General features: G+C 44.3%; 1 protein-coding gene across 1 annotated transcript in view; it reads right to left on the bottom strand.

Annotated features, from left to right (window-relative positions):
• TLE4 (TLE family member 4, transcriptional corepressor) overlaps positions 1-4,638 on the bottom strand; it is a 95,869-nt gene extending 91,231 nt beyond the window's left edge. Inside the window, 4 exon segments of the mRNA XM_041396282.1 lie at positions 625-669; positions 2,042-2,105; positions 3,220-3,317; positions 3,747-4,638. Coding sequence (XP_041252216.1) covers positions 625-669; positions 2,042-2,105; positions 3,220-3,317; positions 3,747-3,791 — 252 coding nt within the window. The 5' untranslated portion in view covers positions 3,792-4,638.
• Between the last annotated feature and the right edge of the window lie 22,090 nt (positions 4,639-26,728).

Genomic DNA, 26,728 nt, shown 5'->3' with positions numbered 1-26,728 from the left:
GCCCATGACAGGGTGGGGTGGAATCAGATGACATTTAAGGCCCCCTCCAGCCCAAAGCATTTCATGATTCTATGCTTGCACCCTCACTGAAAGCTCATTTACTCCTTTGTGTTTGAGATGCTAACACATTGGTTCTGGACAGAAGTCCAAGTAAGCAGCCTGAGGGGAAATCTCAACATGGCTGTAACATCAACAGCATTTGTAGCTCCAGCTTAAATCAGCCAAGGTTAACCAAAAAATCAATTTTTTTCTACACACCTTCCTAATACACATATCCCAAAAAATAAACCCCAAAGGTTTGAGACCAGAGAGAAAAGACAATACAGCCCATAAACCCATCCATACTCACAGACACCCTGCCTGTGAAGAACAGGAATGCCTGCATGTGCAAAAATTGCATGTGGAAAGTCAAGCAAATAATGCACAATTGGCAGATACGACCATAACCTACAAAGAGTCTGCGTACCAAACATGAGACAGAAGATTCAGGGTCAGGTGAAGAAAAAGAATTTCTGATGCACCCAAGCATGCAATTAAGGCAAGTCATATAGAATACGTGTGTTTTAAGATTGATGGGAGAAATTATAGAGACCATTTTTACAACAAAAGTAATTCTTTACCTACCTGCTTATGCATCTCTATATTCAGCCCATAGGACATCTCGTAATACTAAGATAAAAGAAAATTACACTATTAGACGTTGCAATTGTGAAAACTGTTTTGGAATTCACTTTGACTGAAACATCATCTGTACAAAGACATACAGACCTACACATGTTAATTTGCTTTGAAGAGTTCCTGGAATTGCAAAGAGCGCATTTCAGAATAAACTTTTTTTTTGGTTTAATCTACATTGTTTCATGTCACATTTACAAAGAACAGCTGTAGAACAAGGCAAAGACAGACAACAAAAAAATAATGAAAAATAATCACAAGCAGAGTTAAGGATTAGAAGCAGAAAATGATGAAGATTCTATCCACTAGCATACATAAAACATTCTAAAAAAAACCACCCAAAGTGCTTCAAGCATATAAACATATAAATCAGCAACGTCTAACAGACAGATTCAATATTTTAAATTTAAAAAAGAACACAAAAAAATTCCTGTCATCAAATTGCAGGCATTAAAAGAAAAAGCATGGACATTCAGGGCCAGAGCAGACACACCAATCTAAGTACATCCTGCTGTGCCCCAGTACTGCAGGGAACTCTGTTCAGTGTGCAATGTTAATACCAAACAATCTCCAAGACTTAGGCATATCAGGCATTAAAATGACAACTGTGAGCCTTACAATTTGCTTGTGCTCTCCCTTAAGATTTTTTCAAGGTTATTTACTCTTTCTGTGTATACAAGAGTATTACTTGTCATGTGCATATGAAAAACGGCTAATCCTTCAGAGATGTACAAGAGGAGAGATAGCAAGAGCTCCTCTCTAGAGTTATCATGATCCATCACACAATTACCTATTTAGAGATGTCTTTCTATGCACATTATTTAACCAGGCAGACCACAACAACTGAGGAAATCCTTTTCACAGCTGAGATCCCTGACATTCTCAATTTAATGAAACAATGATTCAGCAGCCGAAGAGCAACAGTTCTTCCAGGAAGTAGACTTTGGATTTGCATGTGCTTAGGTACAATTTTGTGTTACTGCCATCACAGAAAAAAAATACTATCCAGAACTATTTTACAGAGATATGACCACTGAGAAAAGTCAGCAAAAGTGAAAACATCATCCTCAGGTACACTATGGAAGTTGCACACAGCTTGAAAGGGCTGACAAGTGATGTGCTAGCATTTGGAAGAAATATTCTCAATTGCTTGAAAGGTTAAAAAGCCAGTTTCACACAGATACGGATCACTGCAAAGAAGTTAAAAGACCCCAGAAACTACTGATTTATAATGGAAGCACGGATGCAACTTCAACAACAGCAGCTCTACTACAATCTTCCTGTTTGCCTCCAGCAATCCGAATGTATGTCAGTCTCAGCATACCAGGCTAATAGACATTTTGAATTTGTTATGCAGCTTGCTTACCATGACATAATGTCGCTGCATCTCTGTCTTCTCACTGGCCAGTTTTTCACATTCTAGCTTTAAACTGTTCAAGAGACAAAAAGGATAAAGCATGGGTACTTCATAAGACTAAAGTGACATTCTCTTGAGCACCGGTTTCTCCCCTTTTCTTCAGTACCCAAATATAAGTGCGTACTCCAGCTCTTGCTTGGGAGTTCAGGATGGGGGTTTGCACTTTTCCAGTTTCAAGGGATACTATGCAACATCCTCATCTCCTAAAAGGACTGCAGACATACATGTGGCATACACAGAAAATTATTTTTTCTGACAAAAAAACTAAACACACTCACTGGTTCATAAAAGAAGCACACAGGGGTTCATATCTTTAAAGAGCTAAAGTTGAGAAGCTACCAAAAAAAACGTATTTTGGGTTTCAGAGTTTTTATTTAGGTATTTTAGACACACTTCTTTCTTTTACTCGACGCACAGAAGAATCAAATGCACATTACCTCTTCAAGAAGAAAAACCTGTGGATTTGAATTTTACTCTTTTCTATTACTGATGACAGAACTGCAAGTATTCAGAATACTGCATGTAATTTAAAGAATACCGTGGTAAATACTAACTCTCCCAGTGTTTATTTTGTTTTCAGAAGCCCGCTAAACAATCCTGCCAGAAGTCACTTGTCACTCTGAGGACACTGCGCTGCTCCACCTAAGGATAATGAAACAGCTCGCCGCCTCACTTCCAGGTTATCAGCACTTGACATGTCAATGAAAGGCGCGAGGGGGCCGAGACAAGACAAGATGCCTGTCCTGAACGGCATTTCGAAGAAAAGCAGAGAACGAGCCCAACCAGACACATATTTTTCTATCAACACCCGCCCTCCCCCACTCCGCACCCAAAAGTAAACAAAAAGACCAAAAGAAACAAAAGAAAAGAAAAAAAAAATTAACAAAAACGGATCGCGGAGAAAACAAGAAAATCCGCTCGCACCGCTCGGCTCGGGGCCCACAGGAGCTCCTCGTTCCCAGGTCGGGAGCGGAGCGGGATGTGGAGGAGCCGGGGAGGCGCGCCCCGCTCCCGGTTCCGCCAGGGGTCCCGGGCCCGCGCTCCCTCCCCGCCGCCTCTCCGGGCGCGGCACTGGAAACGGCGAGAGGAAAGACCGCGCGGGGCTCGGACAAAGTAGGCAGTCTTACCTGTGGTACTGAGCCTGCAAAAACTGAAACTCCTCCTTAATCCGATCGCAGGATTCTGAAATGGTGAATTTAAAGGGCTGAGCTGGCTGGTGAGGAGCCTGCAAGCAAGGAACATCAGGTCTTTTAATCGCCCCCTCTTCATCCGGTCACCACCTCCCGCCCGCCGCCGTCCACCGCCGCGGCCCTCGCACCGGGGCTCCGCCGAGGCGCAGCCCCCCAGGTCCCCGCTCGTCCGCGGGCGGAGGCGCGATGCCCCAAGCGCCCCGAGCTGCTGCCCCGACGTGTCCGCCGGCGGTGCGGGACCGCCGCTGGAAGAGGTGTCACCCGTTCGGACCCTCCGCACCGGCGGCGGCCGTGGGACGCGGGGCTGGCGCCGGGACCGCCGCGCACCGGGCGAGGGCAACTCAAACAAGGCAACCCCGACCCCGGGAGGCGGCGGCGGCGCGGCGGACAACAATAAGAAAATGGCTACAACTCCGCGGTGCCCGCGCCTGAGCGCTGCCCGCGGGGCCGCCGCCGCCACTCACCGGGTGCCGGGTCTGCGGGTACATCTTGCTCAGGTCGCGGATCATCCACGCCGCTTCGGGGGGCGCTGGCGGCCGGAGCGGCGGGGATCAGGGCTGCAGGCGCGGCGGCGGAGACGGCGGGCAGGGACGCCCCGGCCCCGCCGCCCCGGGGCTGGCGGGGCACCGCCGGCAGCAGCGAGGCGCGACGGCGGCGGCGTCCGCGACGCTCGGGGGCAGCTGCCACATCCCCCGGGGGCGGTCAGCGGGCGACGCCGGCCGGTTCTCCCGAGCGCCGCCGCCGCTCCACGGGCTCAGGCGGGCTGCGAGCCCCGTGCGGCGGAGGGCGAGGTGGAGGAGGGCGGGGAAAGCCCCTCCGCCGGCGCCGGCGCGCGCTCCACCGGAGATTCCCCCCGCCGGCAGTTTTCCTCCCTTCCTGAAAACTTTTACTGCTGCTGCCGGCGGCTCTCCAGGCGCCGGGCGGAGCGGGCCGCGGAGCCGCGGCGGGAACGGTGGCTGCGGCGGTCGGGCGGCTGCTCTGCTGCCGCGGCGGGGGTGCGTGCGGTGCGGTGCGGTGCCCTTTTGTGCGGCGGTCCGGTCTTCGCTGCTACCGCCCGCACCGCATCTCCCCCGCTACTGCTGCTCGACCACCTATTTTTTTTTAATTGAAAAAAAAATTTAGAGAGCAAGAAATATTTAAAAATACGGTACGGTCTGGGCAGCTTTATTTATGTCTTTTTTTTTTTTTCTCTTTTTCCCTCCGCGCCTTTCGAAACTCCGGGAAGTGGCGGTGGTGGCGGCGGGGACGCGCGGAGCGGAGCCCCGTACTCGGCTCGTCAGCGCAGCGTGGTCCGGCCCAGCCCAGCCGTGTCCTGCCCAGCCCGGTCCAGCCCGATGGCCGCTCCGCGCCGCTCCCACAGCACGCTCTGCCGAAGTGACTCCTTTGACCAAATTTAGCAGCGGCTCGTCATTAACATTCTGATACATATTCACAGCAGCCGGAAGGCCGCCGCCGCGGGGCACCCTGGGAATTGCAGTCCTGCCGACGGCAAGACTGCCCGTACGCAGCCGCTCTGGGGACTACTTCTCCCATCAAGCACCGCGACGCTGTCAGCCTCTCCCCCCGCACCCCGCCCATGAAGGGCGGTGGCGGCGACCAATGGGCGGCGGGCTTCCATTAATCGCCGCTCGGCACTAATGCCCATCACTTCGCCGCTGACAAATGGGCGCACGGGCCCGGGCAGAGGGGCGGCCCTGGACTCTCCCCCACGTGGGGTCTCGACGCGCCGCGGGCCTGCAACCAATCAGAAGGCTTCTCGCCGCCTCTCCGCCCCCGCTCGCCCGCCGCCCGAGGCGGGGCCCGCAGATCGCCGGCGTTCCGCGGCGCCGGCGTTCGAACAGGGGAAACATTTGTTCAGCTGTCAATCAAAGTAACGTGGGGCCGGTGTCGGCTGTCGCCGCCGCCGCCGCCGTTCCCGCCACCTCCTCCCCCTCCTCCTCCTCCGCGCGGAGCGGTGGCGCGGCGGGAACGGGGGGCGGCAGGGGGCTCCGCCTCGCGCCCCGCCCGCGGGCACTGCCGGGGACGGGCGCTAATGAGGGGCAAATCCGCCTTAAAAAGGCGGGTGCGGCGTCGCCGCTGCACTCGGGGACGGGCGGGGGAATTGCCCTGGCGCTGCCCGCTGTGAGAGCGCAGCGCTCCCGCTTGCTTTCGACCCGGCGGGCCGGGCCGGGCCGGGGGCCTTTCCCAGCGCCCGGGACAGCCCCGGCCGCCCGACCGCTCCCTCAGTTCCCCGTGCCGCTGGGCACGCGGAGCGGTGCCCTGCTTACAGTCGCCGAATGAGACGTGATTTAAGTTTTGTTGGTGCCTTTTTTTTTTTTTTTTTTTTTTTTTTTTTTTTTTTTTTTTTTTTTTTTTTTTTTTCCCAGCTTTACTGAAGGGAGCTAAGGAGCTCCGCCTTTACTCGAGGAAGCGGTGACAGGGCCAGGGCGTTCTCCACTCGCAAGAAGAACGCTTCAAGACCCGGTGGTTAAATGCTCCATTGTAGTGCCACGTTGGTGTTCGACGGGGCGCTTCGTCCCGGCTTCACAGGGCGGCTGCGCCCTGTGCGCACTGCGCGTTTTGGAGCGTACAGTGAGCACACCTGGACCTGGAAGCGACCTGTGCGCAGGAAAGGACAGGAACTACGGCTTCGTCTCGCTGCAGCAGCCGCGGCTGCTGCGTTTTGCAGGCTGGGGAGCAGGCGTCAGAAAGTGTTTTCCCAGGCCTGAGTGTCGCATGCTTTCTCTGTAGGGCTGTCAGTGAAGAGCTGGAACGTGAACACCTGATTCCACACACGCTCTCCTGGAAAAAAAAATAACGATTTTGCACGTAGTAGTGCTGTGTCCTAAAAAGACCCCACAACAATTTTTCTACAGAGCCCTGCTGTAGACAATGCTGTGCAGTGACGCATACATGAGGGATAGGTTCATATATTGTTTTTTTCTTCTTCTCTTGTGTCTGTCATGCTTAGATTTGCCTTCAAGCAGTTTGTATTCCTGATGAGTTGCAGTTTAAACCTGCATGCAAAATAGATGTGGTTTAGTCATGTAATTTTTGATGCCTGTATACCAAATCTATAATCTCAAAACATACACTCAGCAATTAATACCCTAATGATGGTAGCTTAAGTTATGTATGCTTACAGGTTTGGTTGTAAATTCTCTTTACTGCCTACAGATCTCTGGCTAAGGCCTGCAGCTACTGAGCACCTTGAGGCCTGGATAGGACATGCCACCAAAGTTTTACCACTGAGATTTTGCCTTGTAAAGTGACCTTCAAGGTCTGATCCAGTGGAATAGTTGTGGTGGTGGTGATGATGATGACAGTGGCATCCATCTTCTGCTACTGCCTAAGACTCAGCTGCAAGAGGCACACAGTAGAAATTCCACCTTTTTTCTGGAGTTTGTAACCAAAATCTACTCCTCTATGGTGAGTGCTATGATCACTAGCATCTGGAGTAGTTTGTCACAACAGATTCTTAATCCTTTAAAAAAAAGATTTTGCCAAAAATGGCAAGTGCAAAATGGGCCAAAATATGTCCATCCCTGTCACCTTCTGGTTTTGTACCATCAAAAATATCTACATGTTATATATTGCAGTACTCAGCCTCCAGCCTACTTGCACATGTAATTTCTGCTGTGATTTTTATATTTACCAAGGTCATAATCAGATTTCCATAGGGATTTAGACCTCTAAATATTGTTTAAAGATTTCATGGTAGAACACATGCCTAATTATGAAAATGCTGCTTCTCACATGTCTAACTCTTCCAGCACTAAAAATTATTTTAAAAAATCATTCATGAGCACTGCTCACTAGACAGAGGAGCACTTCCAACTCCTCTGAAATAGAGGACAATCACCATATGCCTGGACCAAGTCTTGACACTGAGAAGTATGGCTGCCAAATCTAGAAATGATTAAGTGGCTGTCACTGAGAGTGTGAAAGCTGTGCAGGAGCAGAACAGAACAATTCACTCTGCAGAGTTGCAAGCATCTTTGGAAAACTGATGGGTGTTCACAGTGGATATCACTATCAAACCCACAAAGTGGAGAAGGATAAGTCCAGTTATAAAATAGATTGTATATCTGAATTCTGAAAGTAACAGCAGGATTAATTGTTCCCTGTTGCCCTGCATGAGTCTAGCATTAGGTACAGATCCCCAAACTTAAAGGCAAAAGGATACAGCTTTTTGGTCAAAACAATCTCTGGCCATCTTACGCCGGGCAGTGTACCAGCAATGTTCATTGAAGCTTCACCAGTGTTTGGTCTTGCTTGTCCATTGGTCTTAAGTGAATTTGTGTAGCTAAAAGTAAGGCAGAGCTTGGTTTGCAAAGCTTTGGCAAAACATATATATCTATATACTTAACTCTTTATGTAACTAATCAATGTATATTTTTGTACTGTTTTGCAGCATTCTGTCAAGATCCATGAGACTCAGAAGTTTAAGAGGAAGTGTGCTATAACTTGCCACTTTTAAATTATGTGAATTAAGATCAGAATGTCATTGTCATTCTGTTTTCCTGTCTTTTGTCACTTCTGACACAGCTTTGATGGATCTTTAAATATGGGCTGTTTTGTATTTAAAGTTCCTTGTTTTCTCCTTCTTTTATGAAAAATCTTTTGTGCTAAGTTATATAACCTGTACTGTTACCTCAGAAGTGGAGAAGCTAGGTTTTAAATGTTTTACACATATTGCTAATGATTTCTCATAAGTGAATCTGCAAGTGACTCATAAGTGACTGCAAGAAATATTTAGGCAGTTTTGTATGCACAGTAAGAGTGCTGAGTTTTGACTGGTGTAGAAAAACCCTTATAAAATATCTCAGAGGAGTCAGAGGTTGCAAAATATTACTTCCATTCTTTTGTCAAGAAAGGCAAATGGTTATTTCAGTCCTAATAGTTCAGAACTAGCCTGCTTTTGTTTACAGTCTGAAGTGAACAGAACAATATGTGCTTATATAGGTACTTAATTGAATAAGTGAAAAACCACTCTTTTCCACTAAGATTTTCTAACTCACTTTCAGACTTCTGTGATTCTTTTTTTTTTTTTTTCCCCTACAGTAACATCATAACCTTAGTACAGATTTTATCAGCACAAAGGACCTTTAAGAAAGGGTCCAATCCTGAGGCTGTTTTATATGTAACCCCACATATTCTCTGTCTCGAATGACTCTAGCTGAAGACCAAGACCGTTGTGCCTAGCACTGCAACTTATTACAGTTTATTTTGGGACCAAGTGACAAGGTCACCATACTTTCTCAGCAGTGTACTCACACACACACACACACAGAGGTACAGACACTCATAAAAATAAAGTGTTAAACTGATAATCAGTTCAGAATGTCCCAGAGTAAATCTTATATCTCTATACATATTTAAGTTCACTGTGTAACATGTGCTCTTCTTAGCTTCAGAAAGATAAACTCAGTGACATTATTAGTTGAATTGAAATGAAGTTTTTTCTCCTTAAAAATTTTATTTATGGTATTAAGTCAGGTTCTACTGGTGGAAGAATGTAACAGCATGACACACAGTTTATGATATGGTGTTTTACAATTGCTATCGAGTGACCCTGTCTCAGCAAGTTTTTCAAACACTCCCTACCTACAATTAGTCATTAGTGACTTTAGGGATATGTTGTTGCTGGTAAGCACATTAAGAGAATTTATGGTACTATGTATAATGCAATGATTTATATGCCAATTTATATGTAGCTCCCTTGCAAAACGAGAGTTTTCCATGTTCCAAACTATTTTTCATTGAAGTCTTTTCTCTTTTACATGGCCAAAGTCACACTTTTTTTAGTTCTTTTATAGGCATTGGTGGTTTGGATTATGATCTTACTTTACTTCTGCTTGATTCACTACATGCAGAATTCTTGCAATGACACAGTTCTGTTTACAAGAACTGCACTTGGCATGTGGCAGGAAAACCTGTGTTAAAGTACACTGACATTCTTTTCTGCAGGAAGAATAATAGTTTTGTTTTCCTGTACTAGAAGCTGGATTTGCAAACTTTCATGGTGCAAAATATCTCAGGCAGATATTTGCAATTAAAGTAATTTTTCCTAGTCAGTGCTTCTTTCTGCATTAAAATCTGTGAACTAACAGTAACGAATATTTTTATCCATGGCCAAACCACAACATATTCTTTGGTAGGAAAACTTTAACTCTCTTAGAGAAGTCTCATAAAGTCCTATGCTGTCATTAAGTTGTGTTTAAGCCTTTTTATAATGTTCGATATGCGAGTGCTACCTAGTCAAGCGACTTAAGTCCTGAGGCCCACCTGCAATATTTGCTAAATGCATATAGCTATAAGGCTGTTTATTCCACATTTTGTGGTAATACTCTTAGTTGCAATAAACATGAAATGAATGCAATAAGACTTGAACTGACAGAACCGGACCTGAACAAAGCATTTTCTTATATCTTATAGTCAGATTGTGTCTACATCACAAGTTATACCCCTGATAAGATTACAGTGTTTCTTACTGCATTTATTCATAGGAAACACCTTAGTCTCAGTAACTTAAAATCCACCACTTGATTTGCAACATCAGATACAAAATTTTCTTAGCTTACAGAAAACTAATCAGATAGTTTTGTAAGAAAATATATGGGCTGGTCTAAGTGCTAAAATCCAGAGTTATAATAAGGAAGTCAACCGCTCACACAGCAGAGCCTCTCTTGTATTGACCGCCAGTAAAAGAACAAGGATTTCCTTACCAGGAGTCATAACTGTGGTAGAACACATGGTTTATCATTCTACCTCGCCTTTCAATCTCTCTAACCAGGTTTCAGTGCTTACTGCAATGTTAGGAGTTTACTAACTGTATTAGAAGATGAGGTGAATGGACTTAGCTTTCCTTCTTGCTACTCAAGATGTAGTCTGTGGCCTTGAATGAAAAGAAAGTTCTCCCAGCCTGTGCAATACCATTAACAAATGTCACTATTTGGCACTCTGGCACATATTAATTAATAACTAAATCTGATTCTTTAACTCACGTTTCCCTAGGTGCAGTAAATACTACTCCGCATTTTCCAAAACGTTAGCTTTTCAAAAGTAGTAAGTTGAAAAGGGGATTTTTGTCATATAATTTTGACGAAAGAGAAACCACCAGTTTGGAAATTAACATTTTCAAATTGAGTATATTTTGACATGCCCGAGAATTATACAAAGCATTTTAATCCTACAAGTTCAAAGTGCTTTAAGTAGGATGAGAAAAGGGTAGTTCATACCCTTCATACTGAAGGGTAAGAGGCAAAGAGGAAAAAAAAAATTCTAAACGGATATAGTATGTCTTTAGCTTAATGTTCTTTATAGTGGCTCTGTTAACATTAACTTTGGCAAAACTAAGTAAACTGAGCAGCACAAAAATATTGCCTAATACAGAACCTCAAAAAATACTTTTAACTTATTTTCAGATTGTAAATAAGATTTTGTACTTCTCCTTTTCTCATCCTGTACTGCAAATTTCCTAGTTGCTCTGAAAAAGTGAAGACACCATTTCTCTTTTAATGTTTAATTATATATTGAAATTGAATTACATGCTGTCAGTGTACTGCAGACTGTCAGCACAGGAATCAGGAGTTTAGATCTATGTATTGTGAGGCAGCTTTATTTCCTTCAGACGCTCCTTAGGAGCATCATTCAGAACTAAGATGTACACACCTCTTATAGTAGCTGTGGAATTCCTATATGATAAAGATAAATGTGTTTAGCAGAGACTAAATTCAGCAAATAGCTGCTGTAGATATATATTTTTTTTCTTCTAAACCCATGGAAAACTAATTCTATGGCAGTGTGTTTTTATCTGATGAACAACCAGGATTATTTTCTAAACACACTTTCGCTTCCTAAGGAATGTAAACAAGAATTCCTCTCCAGTTGTTATTCAGAATGGAAAAAGTGGAGAGGATGTGCTTCAAGTAAGTTCAGTAGTTGAAATGTGTTTCCTGTCTTACAGTGCAGGCAGTTTTGAGTTCTTAGTGTATTTCAGCATTGAAACTTTTGAACAATATGTGGATTTTGAGAATCAATGAATGCATTCTGCTTCTGTTTCTGTGTTTAATGGATAAATCCCCTGTATGGACAGAGTCATATTCATGACCTGGACATGGACATATCCATGGAGTCATTTCTTCAGAAAATGGTCAACAATGGCTTTTGTGGCTTATATGCATGTTTTGCAGTGATGCAAAGAAATATTGCCAAGATATCAGATTATGTCAAAGCCACATATGAGGTTACCTTTCTGTTATTCCTGTTCATACAGGTTTGGACAGTTGACAGTTCATGCTTCCTATGTTACAGCCTTGTCTGAAGAGTGGATTCTGTAAGTGGGAGACTCTGTTCTGTCTTCTAGGTATGCTTTATAGTTGGGGTCACTGTCTGGTCTCCATGAAAACTGAACACAAACAATGCAGTTCTCTGCACTGGGTACTGACAAAGGGACATTCACAAACCAAAACTAAAAAAAAGTAACGAGGAAATGGTTGCTATTTGAAGGACTCCTTCTATTTGTATAACTGGGTATGCATGCAGTGATTGTCACGAGGTATCAGCCAGCCCTTTAACCCACTCCTGTCTGAAAGGTAAACAATGACATTTTGTTCCTGATAACAAATTCTTTCAACTGGACAATATAATGAACTTCTGTAGAGTTTACTTAAGGAAACAATGATTGGAGATTTACTCCCTACTTGCTTGTAGCTCAAGTGACTCCATCAGGTTATATAGCACTGCTTTGGATGAACACTGGCATAAAAGAAAGAAAGGATACAACCCACAGGGTCAAGCTGACTGGGGCTAAATTTGAGGGGCAATTAAATTGCTTATTTTCAGAGTAACTTGCAAGATGTATTGGATTGAACTTGATGTGAGCTGGCTGAAAAAAACTAGAGTAACTTACTAAACAAACTTTTTTTAAATTCCTTTTTTCCCCCTTAGGTTTTAAAACAGCACCTGACGTAACTGAATCACTATCTGAAAAAGGAGGGGTACAGTTGGAGGTAGGAAATTAATAGTATCCCGAAGTCAGTCACTTCTTGCAATCAAAACAATGCTAACATGTGGCCTGTTCAAATAAAAATTGCTGGACTACAGCCAAACACTAAACAGTAATTGATAATAGATTTTTTCAGAACCCACTCATCCATCAGATGTGTCACTCCTCCATTACACTTTATTGGACCCTTTTGCATTAAAATTAAGAAATCTAGCAAAAATAAACACTCTTGTTTTCCAGCTGGTCCTTGAAGTTAAGAAGAGTTGGGTGCAAACTGAGCTTAATTTCTCATTAGAACTAATTTGGCACTATTAAGTCTGGTCACGTTCAATAGGATGTTCCACGACCACGGATTCACAAATAATGTGGTTTACCAATTCAATTCTATAGGTCAGGTCGTGTTCAATAAGAACTTGTGCAATCACAGATTCATGAATAGTGTGATGAACCAATCTGGCACTATAAGTCTGGTCACATTGTTCAAGAGCCTTGGCAGCAAAAATTCACAAATATTGCAGTTTATTGAAGCAACAGAAATACAGATTAGGAATTGCTGTTGACAAATGCATTAGCTGGGACAGAACTCTAACAATAACAGTAATGTGTTAATCTGGATAGTAATAATTAGAAACTTACACTGATCAGAAGAAAACGGAGGAGAGTAGCCAGTCCTCTGCCTCGAGGCTTTTTGGGTTTTCCTCCTAAGTGAAATTTCTACCCTTTTTATATACAGTCCAGTCTTATTCCTCTTCTGTGTTACATATAGCAGATACAGGTAGTGAGTTATGTAAAATAATCATATATGTCATAGCAATTAATTGAACTTGTTAACATATGTGCAGCCGTGTGTGTCCCTCTTCAGGGCAGCCCAGCCGAGCCCGATGGCACCCAAGCTGCAGTGCTGAAAGCACACACTCTCTGCTTCAATGTGGCTGAGAGAGTATGTCTTAGAAGACCTTGGCTAGCTTTGACAGAAGAGATGAAAAAGGCAGACTCCAACTTCTGGAGGAACTGGGTGTATTGAAGGATAGGGAGTTGGAGGAACAAGGATGTCCAGAAGGCAGAGACCCCGTTAACAGGGCAACAGTCACTTATAAAGAGAGGTGGGTACAAAGGTGGGGCCTGGCCTCTAACCAATAGAGGACCAGGGGTTAATGGCAAGGGGGAACTGACAACTTGGCTTGACCAACCCGGGGTATCCTGGGGACGAGCCCTGGCCCCTGGAGAGAAGGTTCTCGATGGAAGGGTCGGGTTGCCAAGTGACAGGCAGGGCGCTAAGGAGGGACTTAGTACAAAGGATACATTGGTTGCTGGGGCAACAGGGGAGGTGATAAGAAAATAGGCAGGGGTTCAGGGAGACAAACTGGGCAGAACCACTTTTAACATAAAGGGGAGGATGGGACATACAAAACTTAACTTCATTTAACTACAACTGATCAGGAACACTCCCCAACTTCTCCCCCTTTTTTGTTTAAAACAATAAAAGAAAACATAAGGGGAAGAAGGAAATAAAAGGACGGATTTCAACAAGGGGAGTCATTAGTGGAAACATCAGCATCAGAGTCCAGGTTCGGGGGAAGGTCTTGGAACCACAGCTGAGCAGGTGGGTCTTGGTATTTCCTGACCTGTGGGAGCCAAAACCTGAACTCTGCTGATATTTGGGAGGGACGTTAGCTTTAAAATAAATTTGATGACCAATTTCCAAACTATACTTGCAGCAATTACAACAATTATAATAACAAGACAGACTAATAAAATGGTCTTAAGAACGGAGCTCGCCCAACCCAACAGACCCCACCCAGAGAAGATGTCCCCAGCCAGTCCGCTCTCTTCTTAATTTGATGGACCATGTCTTTTAGTTGCGCTATCGATTTGCGAGCATCCTCAGCCTTGGAAGAAAGGTTCAAGCAGCAGAGTCCTTCAAATTCTTCGCACCGCTGGTCGTGCAGTAGGAGCAGAAAATCTATGGCTGCCCTATTTTGGAGCATTGCTTGCCTTGTTGTTTGCTCGTCCGATAGGAGGTCACTGAGGATAGCTGAGGTAAGGTTGGCTTGTTTGGCCACCCAACACTCTAGGTGGGCCAATTCACCTAGAGATTTTGCCAAGGCCACCCAGGGTAAAATCATGATGAACGTGACACCTTTGGGTTTAGACCGATGAATAATTTCAGAGTCACACTGAGGATCTAAATTTTGGAGGTCCCTTCTGGGACGAGCCAAATTATGTGTGACATTTCTGAACTTCCAATTTGTAATTTGGGTGTCGTTGGGTGCAAACATCATCAGCTTCCCAAAGGAACATGGGCCTCCAATCAGTCGAGAGGCAATGCCAGCCCATAAATATACCACGGGGAAGGGACCGGGGTCTGAAATCGAAGGTTGAGGGCATTTCAATTTGCACCACTGTATCACACCAGTTGCCAGCGGTGTATTCCTGATTATACTGTAAGACAAGGAGATAGGACTCATCATTAGACTTTGGGGAATACATAAACTGGATACAAACTGGGGCACGCGCTGAGCCGAGCAAGCTAAATTCAAAAGGTTTGGAAGCAGGTACTTGCAATTTGGGGAGAAGGTTTCTCCAGATGGGTTTGGGGTCGATATCAGGGGAATGGGTCATCTTTTGAGGGGTAAAAAGCTTTACAGAGTCATTAAGGGGGGAAGGGAGGTTCTCTGAGCTAGAAGGGATTCCCACAAGGCAGGTCGACAGGGGATCTGCTGCTGAAGCGGTTTTTAGGCATAGATGGTCTTGACCGAGGGCTCTAGTAAGTATTCTCCACACGTTCTCTCTTGGCTGGGGGATGATCCATGAGACCGCCGGTGGTGTGGTGAGCCAAATGGATCCTATGAGGATGAGGTTCCAAAGGTGTGTGAGGGCCATCAGGGTCAGGTTTGCTACAAAAAGGCAAATAAAACATGTGAGGCTAAACTTAGGGAGTGGTTCTGTCTCAGGAGGTTTAGGTCGTTGGAAAAGGGCTTCTTTTTCCTTTGCCAACACACGTCTTGCACCTGGTTGACTTGACCTGACGCGCGTTGTTTGCGCAGAATGAAAGGTTTGACCCATTTGGAGGGTACCCACTTTGGCCCTGAGAGAGTGGACATGCAAGCGTATCCCCTCTCCCAGGTAACCAAATTAAAGGGGCCCTCCACTTTCCAAGTCTCTGGGTCTTTGATCATGACCCGGGGCCTGGCCTTCAGCTCCAGCTGCGGATTTGTGCAGAAGTGCCTGGACATTGGTGGATTTAAGTCCTCAAAACTACAGTTCAAAAAATTCAACGTAAACAGGGCTTTGGCTAACCGGATCTGGGGAGGGTCCACCTTCACAGTCTCACGCTGATGTTCAAGCGTGCGTTTGAGACTCTGGTGAGTCCTCTCCACCATGGCTTGGCCTATCGGGGAGTAAGCGATGCTGGTCTTGTGTCTTACTCCCCACTGCTGCAGGAAAGCTGCAAATTCCTTGGAGCCATACCCCGGCCTGTTATCCATTTTAATCTCCTTGGGGATGCCCATGTAGGAGAAGGCCAAAAGAAGGTGTCATTCAAAATTGCAACCTGCCATCTCCCTGATTCGCAATCTTGCCCTGCAAACCAGTTCAGCTATTAACTCCTGTGGCCTTGTCATTCTTTTGGATCTTTGGTGGCTTAGGAAAACCCACTCTGTTATCAAGAGGGGATCCCTTGAGCCTCGATCCTTCATTTTTCCCTTGGAAGCTTCATCCCATTGAAAAATGAGACCATGTAGGTGTGTCAGATTTCCCAAAATGATTAATTTGAAGGGCAGGTCCTGCTGATAACGGTGGGCCTGCCTACTGGACATAAAAGACTGTACCTTTTCTAGAGCCCTCTGTGCCTCTGGGGTGAGTGACCTGGGAGAACTAAGCTCCTCTCCCCCTTTCAACAAATTGAAAAGGGGGGCTAGGATCGGTGGGAATTCCCAGCCAAGGCCTCACCCAATTCAAAGAGCCACACAATTGATGAACGTCCACCAAGGTACTTACAGTGTTCTTTATTTCCAATTTTTGTGGAATGATGGTCCTTTTTGAGATTTCCAAGCCGAGATACCTCCAAGGTGGCACCCGCTGAATCTTTTCACTTTGCAGCTCGAACCCTGCAGCAATTAACGAAGATGTTACCAAGTCAAGCGCATGGGCCAGTATGTCATCGCTGGGAGCGCAAATCAAGATGTTGTCCATATAATGACATAAAATGGCCTCCTCTATGGTTTGTCGAATCGGGGCGAGCAAGGAAGCAATGTACTGGTGGCAGATTGGTGAACTATTTTTCATTCCTTGTGGAAGAACCCGCCAGTGGTACCGCTTCTTTGGGGCTTCCCAGTTGATGGTGGGAACCGAGAAGGCAAACCGTGGCGCTTCGTCCGGGTGTAGGGGAATTTGGAAGAAGCAATCCTTGATGTCGATCACTGCCAAATTCCAATTTTGGGGGAGCATCGAAGGGGATGGCATCCCTGGTTGAAGAGACCCCATATCTTCGATAATAGTGTTAATTTGACGGAGGTCGTGGAGGAGCCGCCACTTGTCTTTGTTAGGTTTTTTAATCACAAAGACAGGGGAGTTCCACGGGGACGTGGACTCCAGGATGTTTCCTTTCTGCAGCTGCTCCTCAATGAGCTCTTGCAGCACCTTTAATTTTTGTTTGTTGAGCGGCCACTGTTCTACCCATACCGGTTTATCTGACAGCCAATTCAGCGTATGGATAGGGCACTGATCAGTGACCACTGCCCGAAGAACCTGGGGGGCCTTAGGTAGGTCAATCTTGGCCTACCTCACTGGGTCAGCAGGTCTCTTCCCCACAGGAGCTCAGTATAGTCTAAAACAAACGGACGGATCAAAGCCAATTGTCTGTCTGGCCTCGTAATTTCAATGATGCTCCGCGATTGTTTTGCCAATTGCACACCCCCTATACCCTGAACCCGCCCAGACACAGGTTGCAACTCCCAGTATGACGGCCATTCTCGCATGGGAATGATCGTCACATCCTCCCCTGTGTCCACCATTATGTGGAGAGATGTTCTGTCCCCACCCTTCCTGAGGCTACAAGTCAATCTGGGTTTACCTTTATTAATCAGTTGGGCCCAGGCAACTGTTATGGGATAATCAGGATTTAACTCAGATGGTTTCTCCGGGTTCCAGGTTAGTTCTGGCACTGGAATGGCCTGGGCCACTATTTGCCCCTTTGGAAGGAAGGTGGGGGTGGACACAAAACAGCTATAGAGAGATCTTCTCCAGATTAGATGATAAAAGTCCCGGTAACACATTGATCTCTGGTGGAGTAAATTTAGAATTCCCAGTGACAACATACTTGCAGCGGATCCGGTGCCAATTACCTGGGCACTCTGGTGATACAGTTACCGCACAAAAGCTGGAATCCTTAAGATGTAAAGGTTCTGTCAGCTGGAGCCTGAAGAGAGACATTTTAGATAAGGTCGTCAGAATGGGTCGCCGGTCAGAATAAATTGACAAAGCATCAGCTAGATTTTTACAAGTCAAGTCCGGTAAGGTTGACAACTCAGGTGTAACACTGAACTTAGGTGGGGTGTGTTGGGTTAAGTCTCTTTCCCTGCCCTCTCTCTTTGATGTTATCTTTCCCACCCCATTTGTATCTTTGCACAGGGAGGGACTGCGCTTACGATCTAGTTTTTTTCTTCCCTCTCTCAGCGAGGGACTGCCTCTTTTTGAACTGCAACCAATCCTGCCTGAGCAGACAGGCTGGGGCCCAGTGGCCCAGCTTGCCACAGAGGTGACACGGGCAGTCCGCAGGTGACAGGGGGCGAGCAGGTTTTGGCGTTGAAGGAGGCGAGGATGGAGCTGACGAGGCCGAGGCTGGATATAGATCAAGCAGAACCTTGGCAAAGGCCATTCTTCGAGGGTTTTTAGGTGTTGAATCCTGTGGAGCGGTCTCCTCCGGAAGGGTAGAAACTTTCCTAGAACATACTTTTAACATTTGCTGTAAAGTTGGGGGGGGCTCTAATGGAAGACTGAGGATGGCTGCCTTACACCTAGGGTTGGCACGGCGGGCCTCCTCACCTCTCACTTGCAACTCAACAGCCTTCCAAAGACGGTCTACAAACGCCGCGAAAGGCTCCGATGTAGCTTGATATATTTTAGACTAGGTGACCAAGGGAGCCTCAACCCTCAGAGCCAAAAATGCTTCCTGTGCCAGACGGGCAGTCTCCCTCAAAACCTCCCGAGGTATTAATTGAGCCTAAACCAGCCCTTCTGCCTAGTTTCCCATACCACAGAGGTGATTGATGGAAATTGGTTCCCCGTCCGCATCAACACCCGTTTGAGGGTCTTCCCAGAGAGTCAAAAGGACCTCATGCGCCCAGCTCGTCCATGCCTCTTCCCACATAGTGTATTTAGTGGGATTGAGGAGGCAGGAAAACAAACGTTTCAAATCAACCAGAGTCACATCTGACTCTGTGAGAGTGGCTTTCAAGATTCCCCGAAAGTATTCACTATCTCGGCCAAAATCTTTTTGGGCCTTACATAGCTCCTTGATGTTATTGTGGGGAAAAGGGGACCATTGGGCTTGAAGGTCGCCCTTCCTCCCCAGGTGGTATGTGACCGGAGCCGCCGATAACGTGGGCTTGTGCTCTGGTTTCGGGCCCTCTACCCCCCGCGCCTCGGGAACCGAATAGTGGGAACCGGAAGAGGGAGAGGAAGGGGTGGCTGAGGGGTTGGGCGGGGAAAGGTGGTAAGTAAGTCTCCGCATCAGGGGCGTAACCAGGGGGCAGGACAGTTGGAAACAGAGGAGCTGAGGGAGGAGCTTGAACTGAAGGAGGAGCTTGGGACCAGGGAGGGACAGGAGGTGGGATCGGAGGAGGGATAACTGCAGGGGAAGAATAATGGGAGGGGCTTGGGCTAGCAAAAGGGTTATACTTGGATCGAAAAGGGTTTCGGGAACAAGAAACAGGTTTGGCGGGAAAGGCCATGTGGCCTCTGCCATTTTGAAACTCAAGGGGGCCATTTTGAGGGTCGGGGTAAGAGGGAGCAAAGCAAACACTGGATGGGGATCTATGAACTGGGGAAACCAGGGGAGGGTAAGGACCCCGAGAGATCTGGCCAGGATTCCTCAGGGATGGGGAGTGGGAGTCCTGGAAGGAGTTGGAGACGTTGGAACCCCAAATTGTGCCATAAGGAGTGACCCCCTTCAGGACTCCCCCTTTAGGGAAACCAGGGGAGGGACGAGGGTTAGGACGGGGAGAACCACAAGAACTGGGGGTCGAACAAGGGTTTGGCTGCTTTCTCCGTTCCCTTCTAGAGTTCAAAATGGCTCAGACTTGGTGAGCCCAGAAAATAACTTCAGAAAGGGAAGAATCCCCTGAACGGCTCAGCTCGGCTAACTTCGCAATGACAGCGTCCCAAAACGGGACCTCATTAAGCTGGTCAGGGGAAACCTCAGGGAACTGGGAAAACAGCCAACTAATCAATTTTTTTAACTCCCTTTTTCTAATTTCCCCCCCAACCAGGATACCCACAACTTGGAAATAAGCCTTTTTCTGAACTCCTGAGAGTGAAGCACCCATCACTCCCGATGTTAAAAGAGGAGTTCAACACCCACCACCCTTGGAAAAACAGAAAGTAAAAGACAAATGAAACCCGCGCTGGCCCCTGTGAAACTGAGTGGTTGTGCAAGACCACCCCTAAAAGATTATATAAAAGTATTAAAAAGACCTGGTTCTTAACAGTGAACCCAGGATGCCCAGACGCCTCTATTAAGAGAAGGTGCCAGGCAGGAGACAGGGGTACTAAAAGAATAATGAAAAGGAGGAGAGAGAAGATCACTTGCAGTGAGTGGCAAAATCAAACTTTGCCTGGTCCCGGGTCCTCTCTCCCAAGTCAGTCCTGGCAACGGGAAAAACGAAAAGTCCAAGGGGGTGGCTTCTGCCTGGAGAAGACTCCGAGGGAGCTGGAGCTACCTTCTCCGGCCCTCTGGGAGCGCTACCCTAGGATGGGCCTGCTTCTACCAGAGGTGGATTGACGGCCAAACAAACTTATGAGGTCAATCCAGTCGCAGTCCCAAAGGTGTGCAGGAGCTCAAAGTCCGCTTTCTGCGACTGGAACCCCACGCTGGGTTCCAAACCTGCAGCCGCATGTGTCCCTCTTCAGGGCGGCCCAGCCGAGCCCGATGGCACCCAAGCTGCAGTGCTGAAAGCACACACTCTCTGCTTCAATGTGGCTGAGAGAGTATGCCTTAGAAGACCTTGGCTAGCTTTGACAGAAGAGATGAAAAAGGCAGACTCCAACTTCTGGAGGAACTGGGTGTATTGAAGGACAGGGAGTTGGAGGAACGAGGATGTCCAGAAGGCAGAGACCCCGTTAACAGGGCAACAGTCACTTATAAAGAGAGGTGGGTACAAAGGTGGGGCCTGGCCTCTAACCAATAGAGGACCAGGGGGTAATGGCAAGGGGGAACTGACAACTTGGCTTGACCAACCCGGGGTATCCTGGGGACGAGCCCTGGCCCCTGAACCAATCACTCGACCCCCTGGATGGAAGGGTCGGGTTGCCAAGTGACAGGCAGGGCGCTAAGGAGGGACAGTACAAAGGATACATTGGTTGCTGGGACAACAGGGGAGGTGATAAGAAAATAGGCAGGGGTTCGGGGCAGGAGACAAACTGGGCAGAACCACTTTTAACATAAAGGGGAGGATGGGACATACAAAACTTCATTTAACTACAACTGGTCAGGAACACACCCCAACACATATGCAGAGTATGCACTTTACAATTTAAATAACCCTTAGTCAGGCAAAAGTTATTTTTTCTTTGTTATGATGTCCTTTAAAGTTCCAGTCATAGGACTTTGCCATTCTGTCATTCTTCAAAGCCAAAACAGGACCATCCTCATATCTCCATGGGACTTCCTCCTTCAGTCAGTTCATCCCATCTTGATGTTGACTATGCAGATCTCCATCTGCAAAGATAACACAGACAGAACACAGTGTAGGCCCTAGATAGTAAGCCTTAGCCCTTCCCTAGCTCCTTGGTCATCGTCCCACTCCCCTTCTGAAGAAAGATCTTTAAAATTCATTGTGTGCCCTTAAAACAGAGTGTCCCTGTCCTCTTTTATAATGATTGTCCTTTAGAATGGATTTATTTTGTTATTTAATTGCATTCTCTATGCCATGCATCTTCAGAACAGTTACTGGAAATTTTTGCTGCTCTTAAACAAGGAATCTTTTGTGCTATATCAGCTTGCATTTTCTGGGATTGTGTTGCGCTGGTGTCTTTTCACTGACTTCAGCAGTGGAGTATTGTAGTCATAGCTTTACTAAGTAGACTGTAATAAACATTATTTGGCCCTTTCTCTATGTTACATCTTATCAACTGATCTGTGGGAAATGCTCTTTATGGTGTTAAGGCATATGTGCTAATACAAACAATAAATTAACCTTAACTGGAGGAAGCTTTGAGACTCCTACTACAGTAACCCAACAGAAAACAGAGTTTATAAAAGTTGTACACCTACCAAATTCCATGAATATTTTTGTTTAAATGTTCTGCACTTATTTTCTACACCAGCCTTTTATGATTGGCTTTACCAAACAGATATAATGAAAAATGCTCTGCAATTTCTCAATATGAGATAGTAAGGGAGAGGTAAATACTGGGTCTATTCAATTGCATTTATAAAGTTCCTCTTTTTTCATAAAGTTAGATGAACAACAGTTAACACAATTGCAGAAAGATTATTACTCTGAATTAGAGGGCAGCATGCACACATCTATTGTACTAGTTTACAGTGTCTACTAATGATAACTGTCAAATTACAGACTGCAGTAAAGAGGTCAAGAGTGCTAATTGATTCATACAGAAGTGCCTTAGATTCTAATGTTTAGAATGCTATTTCATATAATAAAGTGTTAGAGCTCACAACTTGTGTCATGAGAAGAGTGCAGATTCTCATGACAATGTAGGGGTAGCAGCATTTTAAGCAGAAAGAGCTGCTGATGGAGGCACAGTTCTGGTAGCAGGTAGTATGTAGAAGCACACTTAAACAAAGACAATCCACACCCCCCTCCAACAAGATGTGTGTTTCCTCTTCCTCGAGAAGTACAAACCAGGGAGAAGTTTATACTCACACACTGTAGCACATTTTTTCACTTAGGGAATCCTATAAGTTGATAATATGTTTCCAAGTGAAAAAAATCATCATCTACTTTCCATCCTGGAAACTAAAGGCCCAAGAAAAATAAGAATTTTAGAGTTCCTCCACCTAGGGTTGATTAGCTTAAATGCAATAACCTCAGCCTGAAGTCTGATTTGTCAAACAAGAATATTTAAACCTTTGAATTAGATAGCAAAGCAAAGTGAGGATCAAATAAATGGGTAGTAAAATCTTGATACCTGCTTCGCCACTCACTGTCTGGCTTTGAACAATTTCTTTTCAGTTTGGTTAAATAAATGTGAAAATACTTGCTGTAATTGCCATTACAGGGCTGTGGAATCTGTAAATTATTTATTATATTTCAGAAAGATGCTCCAAGGTTAGCACATGTAAATTCAGGAACCTCTACAAAGGCATGCAATTTGTGTGCCCCTTGGCTTTAGCAGAGCTCAGGGATTTCTTAGACATCAACACCTGTTCTAGTCTCACAATAACTACAAATCTGTGAGTGTTTGAAAAGCAGCACTGGGAAACTCTGATCTGATATTTGAAACTGAGTCTGTAAAATTCTTTTAAGTGTTTGCTTAACTTTGAGCCCATGAGTTGTGCTATTAATTCAGTGCAGCTAATCACTACATTACAATTAAGGTCATGACTAATTGCTTTGCTGGACTTCTAGCAGATTGTTAGGTTTATGATTTAGGTATCCTTTACAAACTTGATGAGGCCAGATCTCCTGATTTAGGAACACACGATCCATCTGAAAGTGGTGGACTTAGATTTCTGTGAAAGTCATTTTGGGGCAAGAGATCTCTCAAGATTTAGAGGTACCATCACTTATCTAGAAACTGACTAATTCCTATTTCGTTATCTAAACTTTTCAAATTCTACTGTGTATGACTCATATTCTTGTAGCACATATTTATTCATTTTATTTTTCTCAAGGCTAAAATCTATAGTGCTATAAACCACCATGCCTCAGGCAACTGCAATGAGGCTACTACATGTTACTTTTTGAAGTTCTCTCTCCTGCTCCACACTGCTTTTAACATCAGCTTTATTACTTGTAGTACAGTACATAAGAAATGCATGTAAAAATGTATGGTGCATCTTCCACTTACGGAGCAGTCTCAAATTAATTGCAAGGAGCCTATTGGAGATAACAGGCACTTCTGAATAGTGAATATTGCCTTGTAGTACTGGGCTTATAGTCTGGGTTTTAAAGCTGAAAAATAAGGCTTTCACTTTAAAGTAGTTATTTGGGTATTTATCTCCATAAAAACAAATCTTTGCATAGCCATAAGATTTCAAGGTGTAATTCAAAAGAGTATAAGGTAAGAAGTATAGGTTTTTGGGTAAAAACAGTCCTCTGGAGTTAGGTAAGACCATTTCAAGCAGTGGTTTGAAATTTACCATCACAGATCAATATTCAAAAGATGGGTCGTTTATTTGTACTAGAAGTTGCTTTGTTTCCTATTGAATGAGTAAAGGGTGAATGTCTGTGATACAGGAATATTTTTACTGAAAAGCTGAGGATTCTGTTTATTAACACATTAAAATATTGATCACTCCGTATGCTGTAGACCATTTATATTTTTTTTTTTCTGATTAGCTTATGGGAATACATTATTTACATTCAATATGACAATTTACTATTTTAGAACTGTGCAGAATGGCCACAATGAATCAAAATTTGTTTCAGTCTTTTGGGATAAAGGGTTTTATTATTATCCTAAACGATAAAACAAGAGTTTTAACTGAATAGATTTTTTCCCCCAATAGCAATCTCATTTGAATGTTTTCATTTATCAAAGCTTTGCACATTTACTTAAAAAACACATTTTCAGCTCCCTAGAGAAGTCCATAATGTACTCAGTAAAGGCCGAACATCAGAAAAAATGTACCCAGTGACAGAGTAAAATTCAGAAAAAACTGTTTTCCTTTTTTTTTTTGGTAGATATACATGTTGTTGAATGTTAGTGATATAAATTTTTTGCTGACAATAACACAATTCCTTTTGTGGTCATCTGAATAACATACCTTTTATTTGATTCAAAAGATAGCACTGCTGTGTATCATAATATCAAAATCTTACATATTTAATCTGAAGAGAACTTCAGAGAACCATGATCCTTTTTACCAGTGAAACTACCTGAGAAGTTACTTATGACTAAGCTGGAATTAGGGCATTTTCTTAATAGTTAATTTGATAAAATCCAGATAGTTTATGTATGACTTAAGCTTTGCCTGAGTGGAAAATGGCATTGTTCATTAATGAACAGCAAATCTACACAATATCTTAGGACAGGGATTGAAAAATTCTATATCTATGTGAAATTACAGAAAAAATTCAGAGAGCTAAAATCAAATTATTAGAACTGGAACATTGCCAAGATCCTTGGGTTAACTTCTCTGTTCTTTTCAGAAGCTATATATTAGATCCCATTTCTTTTCTGTCTGTACTGAATATTTTCTCTATTTTTTTTAATTCTGATTTTTTTTTTTTTTTTTTTTTTTTTAAGAGAATTGCAATTTCTATGGCTGGACATACATGTGTAAAGACATGTAGGTATGCTTGGTCTTCAGTATTTAAGAAACTTGTATTTAAACAGTTCTTCTAGTTTAAAAATGCTATCACTGAAAAGTCTCCAGGGCTCTAGTAGGCAAGCTGAAATGAGCAGGTCAGGACTGACATAGTTTTGTATCACCTGTAAAAACATAGCATGAAGTCCTTTGCCCTCTCAGGTCCTCAGTAAAAATCTTGCTGCAATTGGTGAAGGGAGGATTTTAGCATGACACTGTTCGTGCTTATAATTTTAACACCAACTTTGCAGTACTTGGTATTTTTATTATATTCTCAGCTCCAAATCTTGTCACGAAACTCTCAACTTCACTTTAAAAAAGTCTGTGCTAGCACTAAATCTACAAAATAGTGTTGGTCCCAGATCCTACTAAAAGGTTTCATGCCCTATGATGACACATTTGTGCATTATGTTTTTAGATATGCACACCTTGTATCTTGCTCTCATGTTACTCTCTAAATTCATGATCAATTAGCTGAGCACTTATATAGCTGAAACAGGAGGAGCCTCTACTCCTAGCTTGCTGTGGCCATGGTACACACACACATACACACACTGTCTGCTTATAGTTGCCCCAGACAGACTAAGCAGTACTTCTGTAGTGGCAGATCTAGAGAAGCTGACATGCTCATTCCGCACAAACCTGAGCTTTTCTGAAGTAAAATAGTAGTACTTTACTAAAAGAAACAATATTTAGGACAGTTTAGGCATGTGACACTATTTTTTTTAGATAGTTTGTCATACTGGCTGTTGTGAACATTAACATGGCCAAAACACATAGCCTCTGTAGGCACAGAAGCAGTCACATTGCCAACCACAACTAGAAATATAAGGGCATAGTACAAATAGTACATAGACATAGTACAAATTCAGCTCTGGTACTGCTTTGGAAGAGTGCTGAACTGCGCTGAGTATGGTTACAAGTGGGGGTTGGTATGAAAGCAAGATCTCAAGGCTCATGCTCCTTTCCTTTAACCTTCTCCACATGCTGGAGATTAGGGAACACATTCAGAGTTGTGGATCTGCCAAAGTGTCTACAAATTTTTTATAGAGCAACATTTGTATCTCTAGTTGTAGAAGTTTCCATACAACCTTCCTTCTCTGAAGGAAGACGATCGCAAAGCATCCAAGAAGAATCTGAATGGTGCATTTAAACAAAGGCTCCGAGAAATCCTCAATATTTTAACACTGATAGATAACTTTTTGGCCAAAGTCATGATTTTTCAGTATTTAACATGCAAAATATGGAAAATAGTTACCCCACCATGAAGCTGTTCCTTCTCCCTGAACTGAAGGTATAGGTGTTCCAGTGAAAAATGGCTATAATGAATATAATTAGCATCCTTAATAGATTTTCCATGTTAGGACAAACTGTCTAATGAGGCTTCATAAATGTTTGTAGCGTATGTCTGATGGCTTTATATTATTGCATCAATCTCTAATTTTGGCACTAGTGAGTATGAGGAGATTTTGCACCATTACTGTAAGTCCTTTCAAAAATGGAAGTTCATTTCATCTTGATGCACTTGTGGAGCCCAGCCAAAAAAATACAAGTCTATATAATAATGTTTTCCTCAAGCCAATAATGAAAGCTAAGAGTGTATAGAGGAATGCCATTACAAGCTCAGTTCACTAACTCAAAATAGTTGCTTCTATTTAATCCAGTTATGTGTATGTGTATCTTTCCTTTTGTGACAACTGAAAGTACAATGGAGTGCAATCAGGTTCCTACCATTAATATAC

The sequence above is a fragment of the Onychostruthus taczanowskii genome, unplaced genomic scaffold, assembly GCF_017590055.1.
Source record: "Onychostruthus taczanowskii isolate IOZ18803 unplaced genomic scaffold, ASM1759005v1 scaffold129, whole genome shotgun sequence".
In the NCBI taxonomy this organism is placed as follows: Eukaryota; Metazoa; Chordata; class Aves; order Passeriformes; family Passeridae; genus Onychostruthus; species Onychostruthus taczanowskii.
The sequence above is the reverse complement of the archived record's forward strand: the minus strand, read 5'-3'. Positions and strand labels throughout refer to the sequence as shown.